The sequence below is a fragment of the Diorhabda carinulata genome, chromosome 7, assembly GCF_026250575.1.
Source record: "Diorhabda carinulata isolate Delta chromosome 7, icDioCari1.1, whole genome shotgun sequence".
NCBI classification, from domain to species: Eukaryota; Metazoa; Arthropoda; class Insecta; order Coleoptera; family Chrysomelidae; genus Diorhabda; species Diorhabda carinulata.
The window spans coordinates 20,845,303-20,860,292 of record NC_079466.1 but is presented as its reverse complement, the minus strand read 5'-3'; the positions used below and the strand labels follow the sequence as shown (position 1 = coordinate 20,860,292).

Genomic DNA, 14,990 nt, shown 5'->3' with positions numbered 1-14,990 from the left:
GATAATACTCCACGCTCAGGGGAATAACAGAGAAGTACTACTTTTCGGAATTAAATTAACATTTTAACTTGCTCATTGGATACTTTTCGAATAAAGATATAGAACATTCCATTCAATTATTCACATTGAAGATCTTGTCCAGTACTTGAAAACAAACTCATTTCTTTTGGATTATCATAAAGGTCTCATTTTAATCTACAGCGATCAAGCGATCATGTGCTGTGATGCAATGATTGTTGGTTTGGATCTCTTCGGGTAGATTTTGGGGAATCCAAGGCTCTGCTTTTTTTTCAGATCTGCAGCAAAACTTCTCGAATGGTCAACCAAGGTGTTTTAGATGTCCTAAAATGTTTGACATGGATTTATTTTAACTTTTGCCCTTTGCGTATCGTTAACTATTGTTTTGGACATGATCTATATTATTTTACGGTCCTCAATACATTGGAAACAAACAATTTAATGGCATCTTTGTGACAGGGATACGAAAAGTATCTTCATCAATTCGTCAATTGAATTGATAGTTATATGTTTATAAATATCGTAAAAAACGGTATGTTTAATAAAAGTCGTACTATGATTCATTTATATATATATATATATGTACATAAAAAGGAAATAAGTACAATTATTTGAAGCTATACAAAGCTAGAGTAACTAGATTATGTGTATGTACAAAAAAATACAGCTTGTAGATACAATTATGTTAATAACATACATCTTAGTAATGAAGGATTCAACATGTTTAGTACCATCCAATAAATTAAGATAAATAATTTAAGACAAAAAACAGATTATCCCACGACGTTTCGATCAAATAATTGTAGTACAAGATAAATGATTGGTATACATTATAGTCCGGTTAAATTAGACCAAAAACTAAGAGTGAAGCTACATAAATTCCCATCAAGCTGAAAATCACTAAAATTGTTTAATACACAATTGAAAATAAAATTTGAATGTTGTTCCTTATCATTTCCGTGAATTGAAAAAATTTTATTTAAGGTCAAATGTCAAAAAAATGAGATTATCAGCAAAACGGTAAGTTTTATCATAAAAATACCTTAGAGAAAAATTTTAAATCATAAAATTATTTACAAGAAACGTATCAATACTTTTTTTCCTACGAGCCACCGTTTCTGAGATATAACGATTCAAAAAGGCTATAAGATTGCACGAGAAATGTTAACTAACCTAACCAAAGTTGCAGAACTTTAGCAATATCTTCGTCAATTTTGATGAACTTATGACAAGCAGTCAATAGAAATTTCTTACGAATACTCACAACAAATCTCGGTTCATTTCAATGCTGTAAGAAAAGTTTACTGCTGAAAGTATATTGGTGAAACCATTAAAAACGGCAACTTTTACAACTTTTTGAATCATTATATCTCAGAAACAGTGTCTTGTATAAAAAAAGTATTCATACGTTTTTTGTAGATAATTTTATAATCTTCAATTTTTGTCTAAGGTATTTTTAAGATAAAACTCACCGTTTCGCTGAAAATTGCGAAAAACTCATTTTTTTGACCTTTGACTATGAATAAATTTTTTCCATACACGGAAATGATGGATTATTATTTGAACTCGTGAAATGTCGTTGGACTTTCTGCATTTACAATTTTTTCAAATAACAAAAACTTTCATTAAAAAAACCACAAATTTTTTTTAATTTTTACACAGCGCTTTGGTGGTAGGTAAAATAGATTTCTTAATATAAAAATCGTTGCTGTAAGACTAGAAAACGAAGTCATGAGAATAAATAAGTCAACATACAGTGGCAATAACGTTAAGTTATTTACCTACAACTCACTCTAGCATATCTAGGTATATCTATCAACAAATTCCACGTGTTTCTAATATATTCACGGCATATTATTCATAGTATTCTTAGTACTTAACTCACGATAGCTGGATAACTTCTATCTAAAGTTTATAAACTATCTAAACAAGCATCGGAAGTATCTCTAAATCAAACACGTTAATAATATTTATATCCTACAAAATATCTTGAATCCAAACCAGATATCAATAAAGATCCATGTATCTAGATAGAAACTGAATACTGTGATAATATTCACAGATTAATTTACTAATTTGACGCAGTATAATGGAAAAACAAATTTTCGTCGAATAAAATAATAAAATTAGTTTTTTAAAACTAATTTAACAACAATAATGAAGCATTCACAAAATAAATTATCATAAACTTTGGAAAAAAAGGGATTCAAGAAATCTTTTTAAAATCAACGCAGTAACATTAGCATTTTGAAGACGATGGTACGAAAAATGTGTACTGTGAGAAATCAGGAAAAACATTAAAAATAATTCATTCGAAATATTAGAAAGCCGTCGAAATGCAGGAAGATAATGTAATACGTAGTATATATTAATCAAAATCATCCACAGTTTAAGTACTGTTCAGTCCGAAATAAACAGTACTTAAACTGTAACAGGTAAATTTCAGCAACCCAAATTTAGTTGGGCCACTTACCAATCGTGGCGCTAATGTAATAAAAAATAAAATATCAAATCGTCACTTCTGTGAAAATAATTTTCTGGAAAGTTATTTTACAAATGTCTATAGTATTTTCAGACTATAATGGTAAACCGAATCTTGAAGTTTATTTTTGTTGCTGACTTTTATGCCCAACCAATGAAGCGATACTAGTAGCAATACAAAGCATTGGAATGCTGATTGAAATTTCCGACGACTTGAGTAAGCTTGAACAGGACCTTAATCTGCAATGTGGATCTCTCAGTCACTGATTAAGGAACTCGTTCAGCAGTAGGAAAGAAAATACATGACTCCAGTCATATGGCTGTAGGACAAATCCGTCAAACTTGTCGGTGGAAATAATAAATCAAAGTAGAGGAGTTGCAAGAATTTTGGTAGGTGTGATCACAGGGTACGTGTAATTAGGTTAATACTGATACAATACAGGCAGGGCTCCTGATCCGGAATAGAAGGGGAAACTAGATACATATCGTTCGCAACTGATAAGCTCTGATTAGCACAAGGAGATAAATATTTGATTTGACATAGCGTAGGAACCTTGCTTCGAAGGTCTGCATGAGCTAGAGTTAGAGTGACTTCTTTTTGTTATTCATTTGTTTCCTCTTATTATATGTGTATGAAGAAAGTGAATAACAGCTTAGATTTGGTATTGGTAGTTGTGATGGAGTAGCAAGAAACTTGAACCAACATACAAGAATCACCCTAAGCTATATGTTAACCTTACAAGAAATTGTATATAGTTTCTTGCACTTTGTCTTCTTGCTTTATGAAACGGACATTAAAGAACTATGAATGAGTAAAACACATAAGAGGGAATGTTGGAAAACTGTGAATGTTAGTTCGCAAGATGGTTCCCTAGGCGAGCTCTGTCCAGCTATTATAGAATTTTAAGAATTTGGCGAATCCGCACGGCGTCTTTTACATTTTTTATAAATGGCGGAAGCGCCCTTGATGTTTCCTTTTAGAAGTTTTTATTATAGGGGACGGTTTATTTACAGTATTTTTATTAAATAATTTCTAGGAAAGTTTATTTATTTCTTGTGTTTCTTTTTGTTCTAAAAAATGATAATAGTATTAAAACCATGAGACAAAAAATGCAAGAAGTGATAACTAGTAAAATAAGAAAAAAACAAAACATTACCACATAACGGATCTGAAATTGAAGAACGCCTACATTATGAATATTTAAAATGCTTGTGGATATATAATAAGGTAATAAATATTAATTTCGTAGTTATATTTCTTTTGGTGATATTAAAATTTGCTGTGAGGAAGGAGTAGCAAATTAAGCATCAACAAAATAAATAGTCGCGGTACTTGAGTAAAAAAACTTTATGTATTTTCAAAATAATAAGTAACACTTGAAAAATGTCGATCAAATCAATAGCTAGATATACTATACACAATATACAAATATATTTACATTTTTTCACTTTACAAGACAAAATTTAACAAAAAGAATTTATATTAACACAATAAATAATTCAATGTACATTTTTCACTGGCCTGCAACCTCATTTCAATACAAAATTAATCGTTTAAATGTGAAGGAATTACATAATGGGCCATAGAATATAAAATTTTTGCGTACCAATGCACACCGATCTGTTTTGGAACAAGATTTTCAGTAGATCTTGTGCTAAATGGATTTCTAACTACGGACCACGCTTTCCATAAACTTTGTTTGAAGTTCCACACCAACCTGAGTGGTAAGAAAGCCCAATGTGCCACTGTTTGACTGTCTACTGTGGCATAGCACGAAACCACTACGTCATTTATAACAACAGTCCCCACTTCCGTTAAGGGTGCATAAACTCCTGTCCTCAAGACAGCAGTTATACTTATCACACTATCACTAACTAAATTCGAATTGTTTGATACACTAACTAAAAGCTTATCACCTACAATAATACTTTCGGCAAATACTGTTCGAACACCCTCTGCGGTTTCTTTTAGCACCAAGTGATTTGGAGTGATCACTAATGTTCTGTTGGAGGAAAGAGTTAAATTCAAAAACTCCCGTTTTTGATTGGGATCATTGTCTAAGAATAATAGCACTTCACTAAAAATCAATTTGTTTGTAGATGGATCTTGTGATAGGATTTTCTCGCCTATTCTAAGTTCGGATAGTTTTTTGGTATTGCCAGTAGATGTGACGACTGTACTGTCACCGGGAAAGCAGCCACCGTATTTGGTACCTTGCGAAGACTCTGAAAATAATAAATTTGTATTAGTTATCTTCAATAATCTCACCATAATTAGAATTTTTAATAAAGTTAGATACAAGGATGGTCCCAGAAGTACCTGGCCTGACCTAGAGATGGTAGTAGCTGCTTTAAAAATACCACTGTATTAGAAAGTACACAATCTATACAGCATATATTATGTTCCAAGTTTGATTGTTTAGTATTTGTTTGGCAACCAGCTATCATACAAAAATATAAAATATAAAAGCTCACCAAGATTCTACTCTGGGTGAGATTGCTCCTTCATTATCAACAGTAAAATATTGGATAGCAGAGTTTAAACGAAGCTCTACGACCTGCGAAGACCAGCATCGTAGTGGTCGTCCAAATAAGGTGAAGATTCCATAAATGTTGTAGAAAATCCACAAAGCGGTAATGGATGATCATCGACTGAAAATGCACGAGCTAGCAAGCATAGTAGGCATTTCAAAAAGTGCGGTATATTGCATATTAACTGAAAATTTCGATATTATAATGCTGTGAGCAAGATTTGCTCACAATGGAACAAAAACAGCGTCGTGAATATGTTTCCATCGAGTGTTTGGCAATATTTCACAGAAATAAAGCGTCCTTTCATAACTATTGATGAAACGTGGATCCATCACTTCACACCCGAATCAAAAGAACAATCAAAATAATGGACTCAAAAGAGAGAACCAGTTCCAAAGAAGGCAAAGACCGTTCCGTCTGCAGACAAGGTCATGGCGTCGGTTTTTTGGAATGCGCGTGTGATAATTTCCATTACACTATCTTCAAAAAGGAAAAAATATCAACAGCGAGTATTATGCGAACTTATTGCAAAGTTTGAACGAATAAATCAAGCAAAAGCAGCCCAATTTGGCTAAGAAGAAAGTGTTGTTTCATCAAGACAATTCACCAGCTCCCATATCCGTTATTGCAAACCTAACCTAACCAAAATAATGTTTGAAATGCTGCCTCATGCATCCTATTTGCCAGATTTAACCCCCTCGGATTAATTTCTGTTGCCAGACTTGAAAAAATGGCTCGATGGTAAAGAGTTTCCAACAATGAAGAGATGATGTCAGCAGTTAATGGCTATTTTGAGGAGCTTGACGATTCTTATTATTAAAAAGTGTATTGAACTCCTTGAATATCGCTGGAAAAGTGTATAGAGCTAAAAGGGGATTACGTTGTAAAATAAATGTATTTTTTTTCAAAATTTTTGTGTTTTCTCTGTTGGGCCAGGTACTATTGGACCATCCTCCTATATGTTAGCTCTCATTAGAGATATGTGTATTAAATAAGGAGGCAGAAGCATGGAGCATTCGCTAAAAGCATTTTTGTAGTTATCGTGATAGCTTCTGATAGGATTGTAGTGTGTCCCTAGCTAATTTGAAAAATTATAGCAGTAGCTATTTTTTTCTCATTATTGTCCCAAAAGAGAACATGAGAAAAGAATTATTGTTACCTCCATTTAAATTATCTATAATATCAAAAATGTCAATGATCTAAAATTTATCATTCCTCTTTTATTTTCTTATATATTCCAGTCGTTTTTAACTTGTGTCTTTTTTCCTATTTGCTTTTATTGCTCTTCATTTTATTTAATTTTGTTCCCTCATAACTTTCCAATCTCATTTCACTTCAACCTCGTTCTTCATTTCTCTCTTTTTCTTGCGTACATTATTTTCTGCTTATTTCTATTTTCTAATTTTTCTTTTTATTTCAGTTCAAGATCCTTTCGTTTCCTTTGCTTTCGCAAAATTTTTTTCTTCATGTAAAAGAATTTTTATAAAGTTTGAGCTGTGAGGTTTTCGCACGCTATGTATATATGTAACTGCGTATGTCCGAAATGCAGTATATGTTAAGATACTCTAGTGCCTGTTAACATCCACCAAGGTAGTTGGTGAATGACCGTTATTTATCCTCTTCATGACCATTTCGGTCATTCACCGATGACTGTTATCATAGACTACTAGGTATAGGTAGGTAAGTTAGGTTAGGTTAGGTTAGGTTAAACAAACATAACCTCTTCGTTACATGGGTTAAAACACAATAGCGCATAGAGGCATTTTCGACTGCGTTCAGTGAGTGAAGCAGCGTATATTAAATAGAGAACAGTATATATGACGTTCTTGCTTTTCGAACAAACACTGGCGTTTGTTAACATTCACACAAATTATAAATCGCCGAATCTAAAGTTCACAGTATCTCCTCCGTGTATGTTAACATTCACCGGTGTATATCCGATTCATGTATACATTAAGAACAGTTTTCGAGTTACGCCATCGAAATTGGTGATTGTCGACATACACTGGTGCATCTGAAGATTCACTAATATTGGACATTCACAATCACAATACACGGTTTAAAAATAATACTATTGAGAAATAGTTATTTAGTTACTCAAACTAGGTAGGTAGTACCCACAATGTAGGTAGCAACCAGATTTCTTGAAGAACAATCGACAAAAAACTGCTATTTAAAATACTAAAAGCAACGGTCTGACGTTAACTATAAATATTTTTTCAGTTCTTCACCAAATTAATACCTGGAATTCTTTGTTTTGACATGAAATTCAAAAGATTAAATACTATTTCTCACCGCAACACGCTTGTTTTCAATCAAATGCCCGAAAAAGAAATACCTTCAAGACAAGAGGGGTACCTACTGTTCATACGGTTTGTGGTCCCTATCGTTTACAGAGACGTAGGTAGTATTTTATTTCAAAAATTATTCATTCATGTTTATTGGTGTTATTTAGTTTGTTTTAGAATACAAAAGGCTTGTCTAATTTACATAAATTTGTAACGCAATCCAATATATTTCATTTTTTTAATGTACAAACACAAAATCTGAAATAAAAATTTCTTTGAACGGGATTATGTGTTTACACTACACATCATGATTTCACTTTAGATTTATGTGGAAGGACGCTACTGAATATCGGTCGGCGTGATCCTAAAAACTCAAAAGAGTGGAAGGAAATTAATTACAGCATATTTTGTCAACACAGATAAAATTGATAGGGTCTACTCTGTAGGTAACACAACAAAACTCAAAGCATTAAATTGATGTAGGCGCCACCACTTACAGGTTTGAGAAAAAGGCGTGACTAATTATTTTCTGACATTATACTTGTCTTATTATTGCAGAAATTATCGATGGATTTTTCCACCTTCTGTATAATTCTCTCGTTCTTGACGAATCAAAATTTCACGTAAAGAAGGAGGAGATAAAAAGCAGTTACAGAAACTTTATCTGTAGTTTCTAGGGGTCTGTTACAATAATTGGGATACTGGTTCATGTCACGACCTAATACTGAAAAAATAAATCTTCATTTTAGCTTCCCTCCAATGTATAATGATGAGTAGTTATAACCATTTGGAAGAATGAAAACTTTTTCTTTATATTTACTTATGTATAATTCATGGATCATTGTTTTATCGTTTTTGGTTTCATTGATGACTTGTTGATCTATTTTCTAAAAATTGTGATGTTTGCCTTATGTATAAAGTAACATACAGAAGTTTGATATATGGCGTTTTTGCATATTAAACTAATGAAATATAAATAGTTACCTTAGCTTCATATTTACCAAAGTAGTCCGAATATTTGCTAGGCCATCTCGAAATATATAGTAGAGTTACAGTTTATTTAATAATATATGTTATATACAATATAACATCACAAATCACTTGTTTCAAATTAAGTTTACCAATTTCCCATAGGTATTTAGAGCAATATTCAATATTAGAGAAATCAGAACTTAAATGGAAAAGCAAGACAAGGCAACTTTCCGATTGGACAGTAACCAAAAACGAAAAAATAGTCACAGTGAAGTGATCAACAAAAAGCCATTGCAGTTATATGAACAATTTTCAAAAAAATTTAATAAACATAATATAGATGGACTAGAAAAAAACATGGAGTTAAAAGTGTTAGTGATAGTATAATTTATTATTATAATCAATAACCTTAATTCTTGACTAATTATTTTTCAGGCGATCAATACAGAAGTATCCGAAACTCGGAATATATTAGAGTTAGTACACTTTGGTGTTTAATTGGTAATAGGAGCTGTAGCGACAGGAAAAGTGGCATTCAGGCTTCGGACAACATCCTAGGACATGTAGGACACACACACACACACACACACACACACACACATATATCTTTAAATACTTATATTTATAATAATAAGACAGATAAAAATTTTGACTTGACACCTTGCGTTTATATCAATCCATAGATCATCTACGTCATGAATCAAAATAAATGAAAATTAAATCATATTTTGATAAACAGGTCGAAAACTAGAAACATAAACATATCAAAAAGTCTAAGAAATGAGAAATGAAATAATTTCGAAATTCAGTATTTCGAAAATGTATTCTGCCGTTGTTCAAAAGAGAAAACAACTACATTCCTGGCTAATGCCTCGAAGAATATTGAATTACAGCTCCTCTGAAGAGCGTGATGAGAATCGACCCTTTTGTCGATAGTGACAACTCCAATGGGTCGCATTTGCAAGGAGAGGTTGTAACTACTGACTAGTTTCGACATGATTACGTCTCATCAAGCTAGTTTTACAACCCTCGTTCGGGCTTGAGTCCCGAACTGAAGATAACGTCAAAAGCGTCGCTATTTGGTACGCTAACTGACGCCATCCTCACTTCTAACTTTGAAACACTGGTCATGTAGAAATCTAACTTAGTCGCCGATAATATAGATTCCGATTCAGATCACGCTCCTCAGAGGAGATGTAATTCAATAGTCGTCTAGGCATTAGCCAGGAAAGTAGTCTCTTCCTCTTTCTATGCAGTGGGATCCATTTCATTATTTTTTTTTTGGTAATCTTTCCTCCCCCATCCTCTGCATTTGCATGTAGCAAATCACCTGGTTTTCCTCAATATATTCTTTAATTGTTTGTTTGAGGTCATTTATTCGTCTTAGGGCATCTATGTTATTGTAAATATATACTACATCTAATGAAATAACGGAAAATTCATTGATTATATCCGTAGTTGAGCCGAAACATTGAAGAAGATTTTTGTATAATACAGTATTTATTAAAATAGGTTAAAAAACAAGAAAATTCGGACTCAAATTTTGTACAACAATGTATAATAAAAATAGAGACAAATTGCAATTAATTTATATACAAATAAAAATATAGATGACTTCGTAAGAATTTACACATATTAGATAATATCTATCACTCATTTTTTATATCAGTTTTACTGTGACAATTAATTTATTTCCGGGTCAGTTTTCGACACCACATAATTCTTCGTCAAAAAGCCCACTCGGAGAATTGTCTCTTTGTGGTTATTTATACAAAGAAACTAGATAAAATGAACTAGTGAAGTTAATTTGAGGCTATTAAACTAGCAGCAAATGTCACAAGAGATAAGATCTTTAAAATACGTCCGAAGTATCGTTTTTCAAGTGGTCCGCCGCGTTCGCAGCCGACCGAAAAAAATGTTTGTTGGAAAGTGAGTAACAAATGACCGGCTAGTTGGCATTTGATGATAATGCCGGTGCAACTTTAGTAGGATTGGGTACCTTTAGCCTGCCGTTTTAACCTTAACTAGGTATGTCTCTCCTCTGCCAAAGATAACAGGTAGTGGCTAACATTACGGTAAAGTCACATCATCAACAGACAATGGTATTTTGGAATAAAATTCTTTCTTCCTGAGTTCTATTTCTTTCATATGATAACTGTTTTCCTTCCTATAATTACCCACCATCCTATCATTTCAAGAATTGTTCCAAGTCCCAGAATATATCAACTTCACAGTTAGTAGAAACTAATTTTTATATCCCTATATCCCCGATTTAAAAATATCTTGGTTTGACGGACAGAGGTCAGCACTAATGACATATTTGGCTTGAAAATTTGATAACTTTTCCAATATCAACTATTCACAGTCCAAAAGAAGCGGTTATACCAGAACACGTGAACCGCGATGGAAAACCACAAAAAGATAGTAAAAAATCTGTCGAAAGGTTATAGCTTCCGTATGTGGAATAAGCACAGCAAATTATTTATCGGCTTTTTTTAAAAAAAAAAGAAAAAATTAATGAGGATCGATTGAACAGCAAATCACAAAGAAATGACTACATTAGTCCAATAAACACATAACTCCACAAAATGGTGGCAAATCTAATGATATTGTAACGTTTCTCGGTTTAAAGGATCGTGGATAAAATTGTTGTTTCCGAACTTAAAACTTCATTGGATCAGTTATCACACAATTTAATAGTTAATACTTTACTTTAAAATTAGAAATATCTTCGACATTCAACTAAGTACTGTACAGTGAGTTCCTGTCTTTCATATGCTTTTGCGATAGCTCTAGAACATTGCAGAAAATCCTGTCTAGTCACAGTTAACTCTTTTAGAACATCTGGAACAGTAGTTACCCAATAATAGATGGAGCTACACATCACCTTCTACAATTTCAACTCCATTAAATTATGACCGGTCCCGTTAGATGGTGTTCGGCTGTGTACCCGTCAGAATATTAACTTCGATTTGTTTCGAAAAAATGGAATTTGGCAAAAGAATTCGTTGCTAATATTCTGTTCTTCGAGCTAGATAGATGTACAGTTTTTATTTCTTATTAACCCTTTCGTTGCAGCTATCTGTATGAGCAGATTCAGACTAGGTTGCGGCTGTTTTTTTTTAACTTTTATTTATAAATGGGGTCAATAAACTATCTATCTATCTATCTAACAATTCATTTCTTACATGAAATTTTCAGAAATGTAATAATAATGATTAAAAATTATTTCTTAAGTTCACAAGGATGAATTTTGAAATAATAATGAAAATGATACAAAAATTGAAAACTTTAATATTGTTGGACAGGCGCTATGTTCTCAAAGACATAAAATGATTCTTATAACATTTTTTTACAATAAAAAAACATTTTCTGGTGGAAATTTTATTTAATTCTTGATCCGTATGATAAAGACCTTTTTTAGGCAATGGCAAAGCCATGATACAGCCGAATAATAACAAATAATATTTAATATAACATTTGGTGTCAACAGTATTTCTCGGTAAATGCGTAATTAGCTCTAAGGATACGGATTAAAAAATGTCACCCATTCAAAACCAATGATATTTTACTTATTTCCCTGATTAGTTATGAGTAGGTATTATATTTTGTGAATAAGATTCGAATACTTCAATATTTTCACGGTCAATGTATTACTAGTCACTGCGACATATTAAAGGTTTAGCTGCTTATTTTCAAAACCGGTTGACGTTGGTTGTCTTCTTCTTCGTCGGTAGACCGTTGTTGGCGCTCTACGGTTTCGTTGCTCTTGTAATGTATCCTTTCAAATACATGGTTTTTTGATATTATGGATTCTTCAATAACCCATGGATTTTAAAGTTTTTCCTGGGATTTCCGTTGGATTTTATACAATTTATTTTAACTTGTTTGAAATTGTTATTAGAATTTGATAATCAGAATAATCAAAACTAATTTCAATAAATACATAAATCTCATAATATTTTTTCACAAACTCGTAGAGTACCTACAAGATATATCTTTGTTCTGGTACGAGAGTAATTATATTTCTTGCGTGCATACAAGTGAGCATACATTTTTTAGTTGGCTCAAATTAAATAGATAGTAGAAAAAGAACAGAAAGTATAAACGATAATAGTTGTCTTAAGTACAGAAAATATACAGTGTTCTGTACGAAATTGTTACTGAACGTTTAAACTGTCGGTTATGTTTACGATGGGTACCAAAAATGCTGACGAAAGTATACGAAACTAATTGTTTATGTAGTATTTCAACTTCTGCGGTAAGACCAAGAAGGCACTGATTTTCTAATCTAGATTAAAATAGGCGATGGAATATGAGTGGCTTATATTTCACCATAATCGAAACATGAACGTCAAATATTTTTCCTCGTGGGGATATGAGCCCAACGACATGTGGTGAGACTTGAGAACAATCCATCAAAATAAAAGGTTCAGCACGCTGAGTAAATTTTTATATAATACCCGTCCACATACGACTAATCTAACCCAAGATCAGAGTATTCAGTTGGAAACAACTCAATCGTCTTCTCTATAGTCCCGATCTAGCTCCCAATGATCACCTTTTATTCATATTTGAAAAAAACGGTTAAGTAGGATTAATCAAAAATGTATGTATACAAACTTCCTTGTTTTGGGAACGCTCTAAGTTGAGAAGTAAGAAAAGAAATTGGATGGAGTTAACTCGATCTGAATGTTCAGAAACTAACCCGGATCGCGTTCATTGTAGTTCGACTGATCGAGTTAATCGGGTCGTAGTCTTATGTTATGACCCTTTTTACTTTGTAGAACCGGTGGGTAAACGCGATCAGCTGACAAGTTGTTTCATTTATTTATATTCCTTAAATGGCTGTTTACTATTAATTCTTATGAGAAGCTTGGTTGATAGATTACTGAGGTTTGCGGTTTTCATAGTGTTCCAGCATAGAATGAGGTTATTAGTATTAACTAGTGCAAAATGCATATGAGTTGATAACTACTAATCAATAACGATTATTAAGCTTTTAGAATATATTATACAAATAAATAAATATCTTGGAAGAATTAACTCACAATAAAGTAAATGAATTAAAAATTCTTTTATATAATGTTTTAAATTTGAAATTTCCACCGAAAAGTGAACGCGATATTCGAAAAATGTGATCAAAATCAGGTTCTGGGTTAGAATCTGCAATCAGCTGATAGATGATTTACTTGACTATGGGCTTTCGCAGATTACGTCTCGTTACACGTAAACTTTCTTTCGATACTAACCTTTTGAAACGAGACAGAACATATGATCAAGTAGATGAAAAGAATGAACAGAATTCACACAAACTCATTAAACAGCAGGCAGAAAGGAGAATAATACCACAAGTATGGTAATCAGAAAGCAACAAATAGGTTCTAGCTAGTGAGTGATTATAACTGTAACAGCAATGAACAGAATGACAAATTAAATTATAAAACATAGAAATGTATGGAAACTTTACAGCTAAAGCATTAAAAGGAGTAAAGTGCTGCTAAATTAGGTATATAAACGATATTTACAAAGAATTAGGCGACGCAGGATATGGAAGGAAATGAGATCTTTGTATTTCTCTTTCATAATTTCAAAGTGAAATACAGATTTCATAGACTTGGAGCAACTGCATCCAACCATTTTTTCTTTAGTCTCCCTCTCCTTCTTGTACCTCCTTTCACTTTTTCAATGGCTTTCATTGCAAATGTTTTTCCCCGCATCCTTTCAGCATGTCCCAACCATCTCACTCTTTGTGCTTTTATGTATGCCTTATTTTGATGGGTACCTAGACGAATCCTTCAGATTTTCGTTAGTATTTCATCTCCATAGCTTTTCATTTGTTTTTATTTCCCCAAAATTTTCCTCAATGGCTCATGGCTTTACTCTCTTTAGCTATTTTCTTATTTATTTCTGCCCATTCTTCATTTTTATTTGACCGTGTTGCTCCCAGGTATTCGAGTTAACAACCTTTTTCTATTCTATATTTTTTGTTCTCTCTATATCTTCCTTTTTACCAATCACGTTTTATCTTAGCACCATATAATTTGTTTGCTCTTGTTTTATTCTTAATCCATAATTCTTTGCAGCCTCTTCCAGTTTGTTCTGGTTATCAATGCGAAATCGTCTGCATATGCAATTATTTGCTGTTTTTGGTGCTAGTTTATTGCTTAAATCTTTCACAACGCCAAGTTAAAAGCTAGTGTCGCTATTGGATCTCCTTGTTTCAATCCCTTTTCAAGCCAAAATTTGTCTGATACAATTCCATTTGTCTTTACTAAGCTATATGAGTTATCTAATCATCTTAACATCTAACTACCCAATTTTCTCGGGATTCCTAGTAAATTGAAGGCAGCATATATTTTATTTCTGTCTACTGTGTTATAAGCCAGCTTAAAATCTATAAACATAATATGAAGGCCTAGATTTCGCTCACAGCTTTTATCCAAGATCGTCTTAATGGTAAATATCTGATCCGTTGTTCTACGTCTTTTCTGGAAACCTCTTTGGTATTTTCCGACTATCATTTCTTGGTACTCGTCGAGTCTGTTTCTCATAACTTTGTACACCACATCTAGAAACGGTATCTCTCTATTATTTTCCTTTCATTTCCCTTATTGAATATTGTATATATTATTCCATTATTCCATTTTCAGGCGTTTTTTCTTAATTTTACATTTTCTGTATTATTCTGCAAAGTTT

At 32.5% G+C, this 14,990-nt stretch overlaps 1 protein-coding gene across 1 annotated transcript in view; it reads right to left on the bottom strand.

Moving 5' to 3' along the window:
- Positions 1–3,716: 3,716 nt before the first annotated feature.
- Positions 3,717–14,990, bottom strand: part of LOC130896192 (desert hedgehog protein A) — a 115,785-nt gene continuing 104,511 nt past the window's right edge. The window contains exon 3 of the mRNA XM_057804110.1: positions 3,717–4,725. Within this exon, the coding sequence (XP_057660093.1) occupies positions 4,046–4,725 (680 nt within the window). The 3' untranslated portion in view covers positions 3,717–4,045. The remainder of the gene's footprint in view (positions 4,726–14,990) is intronic.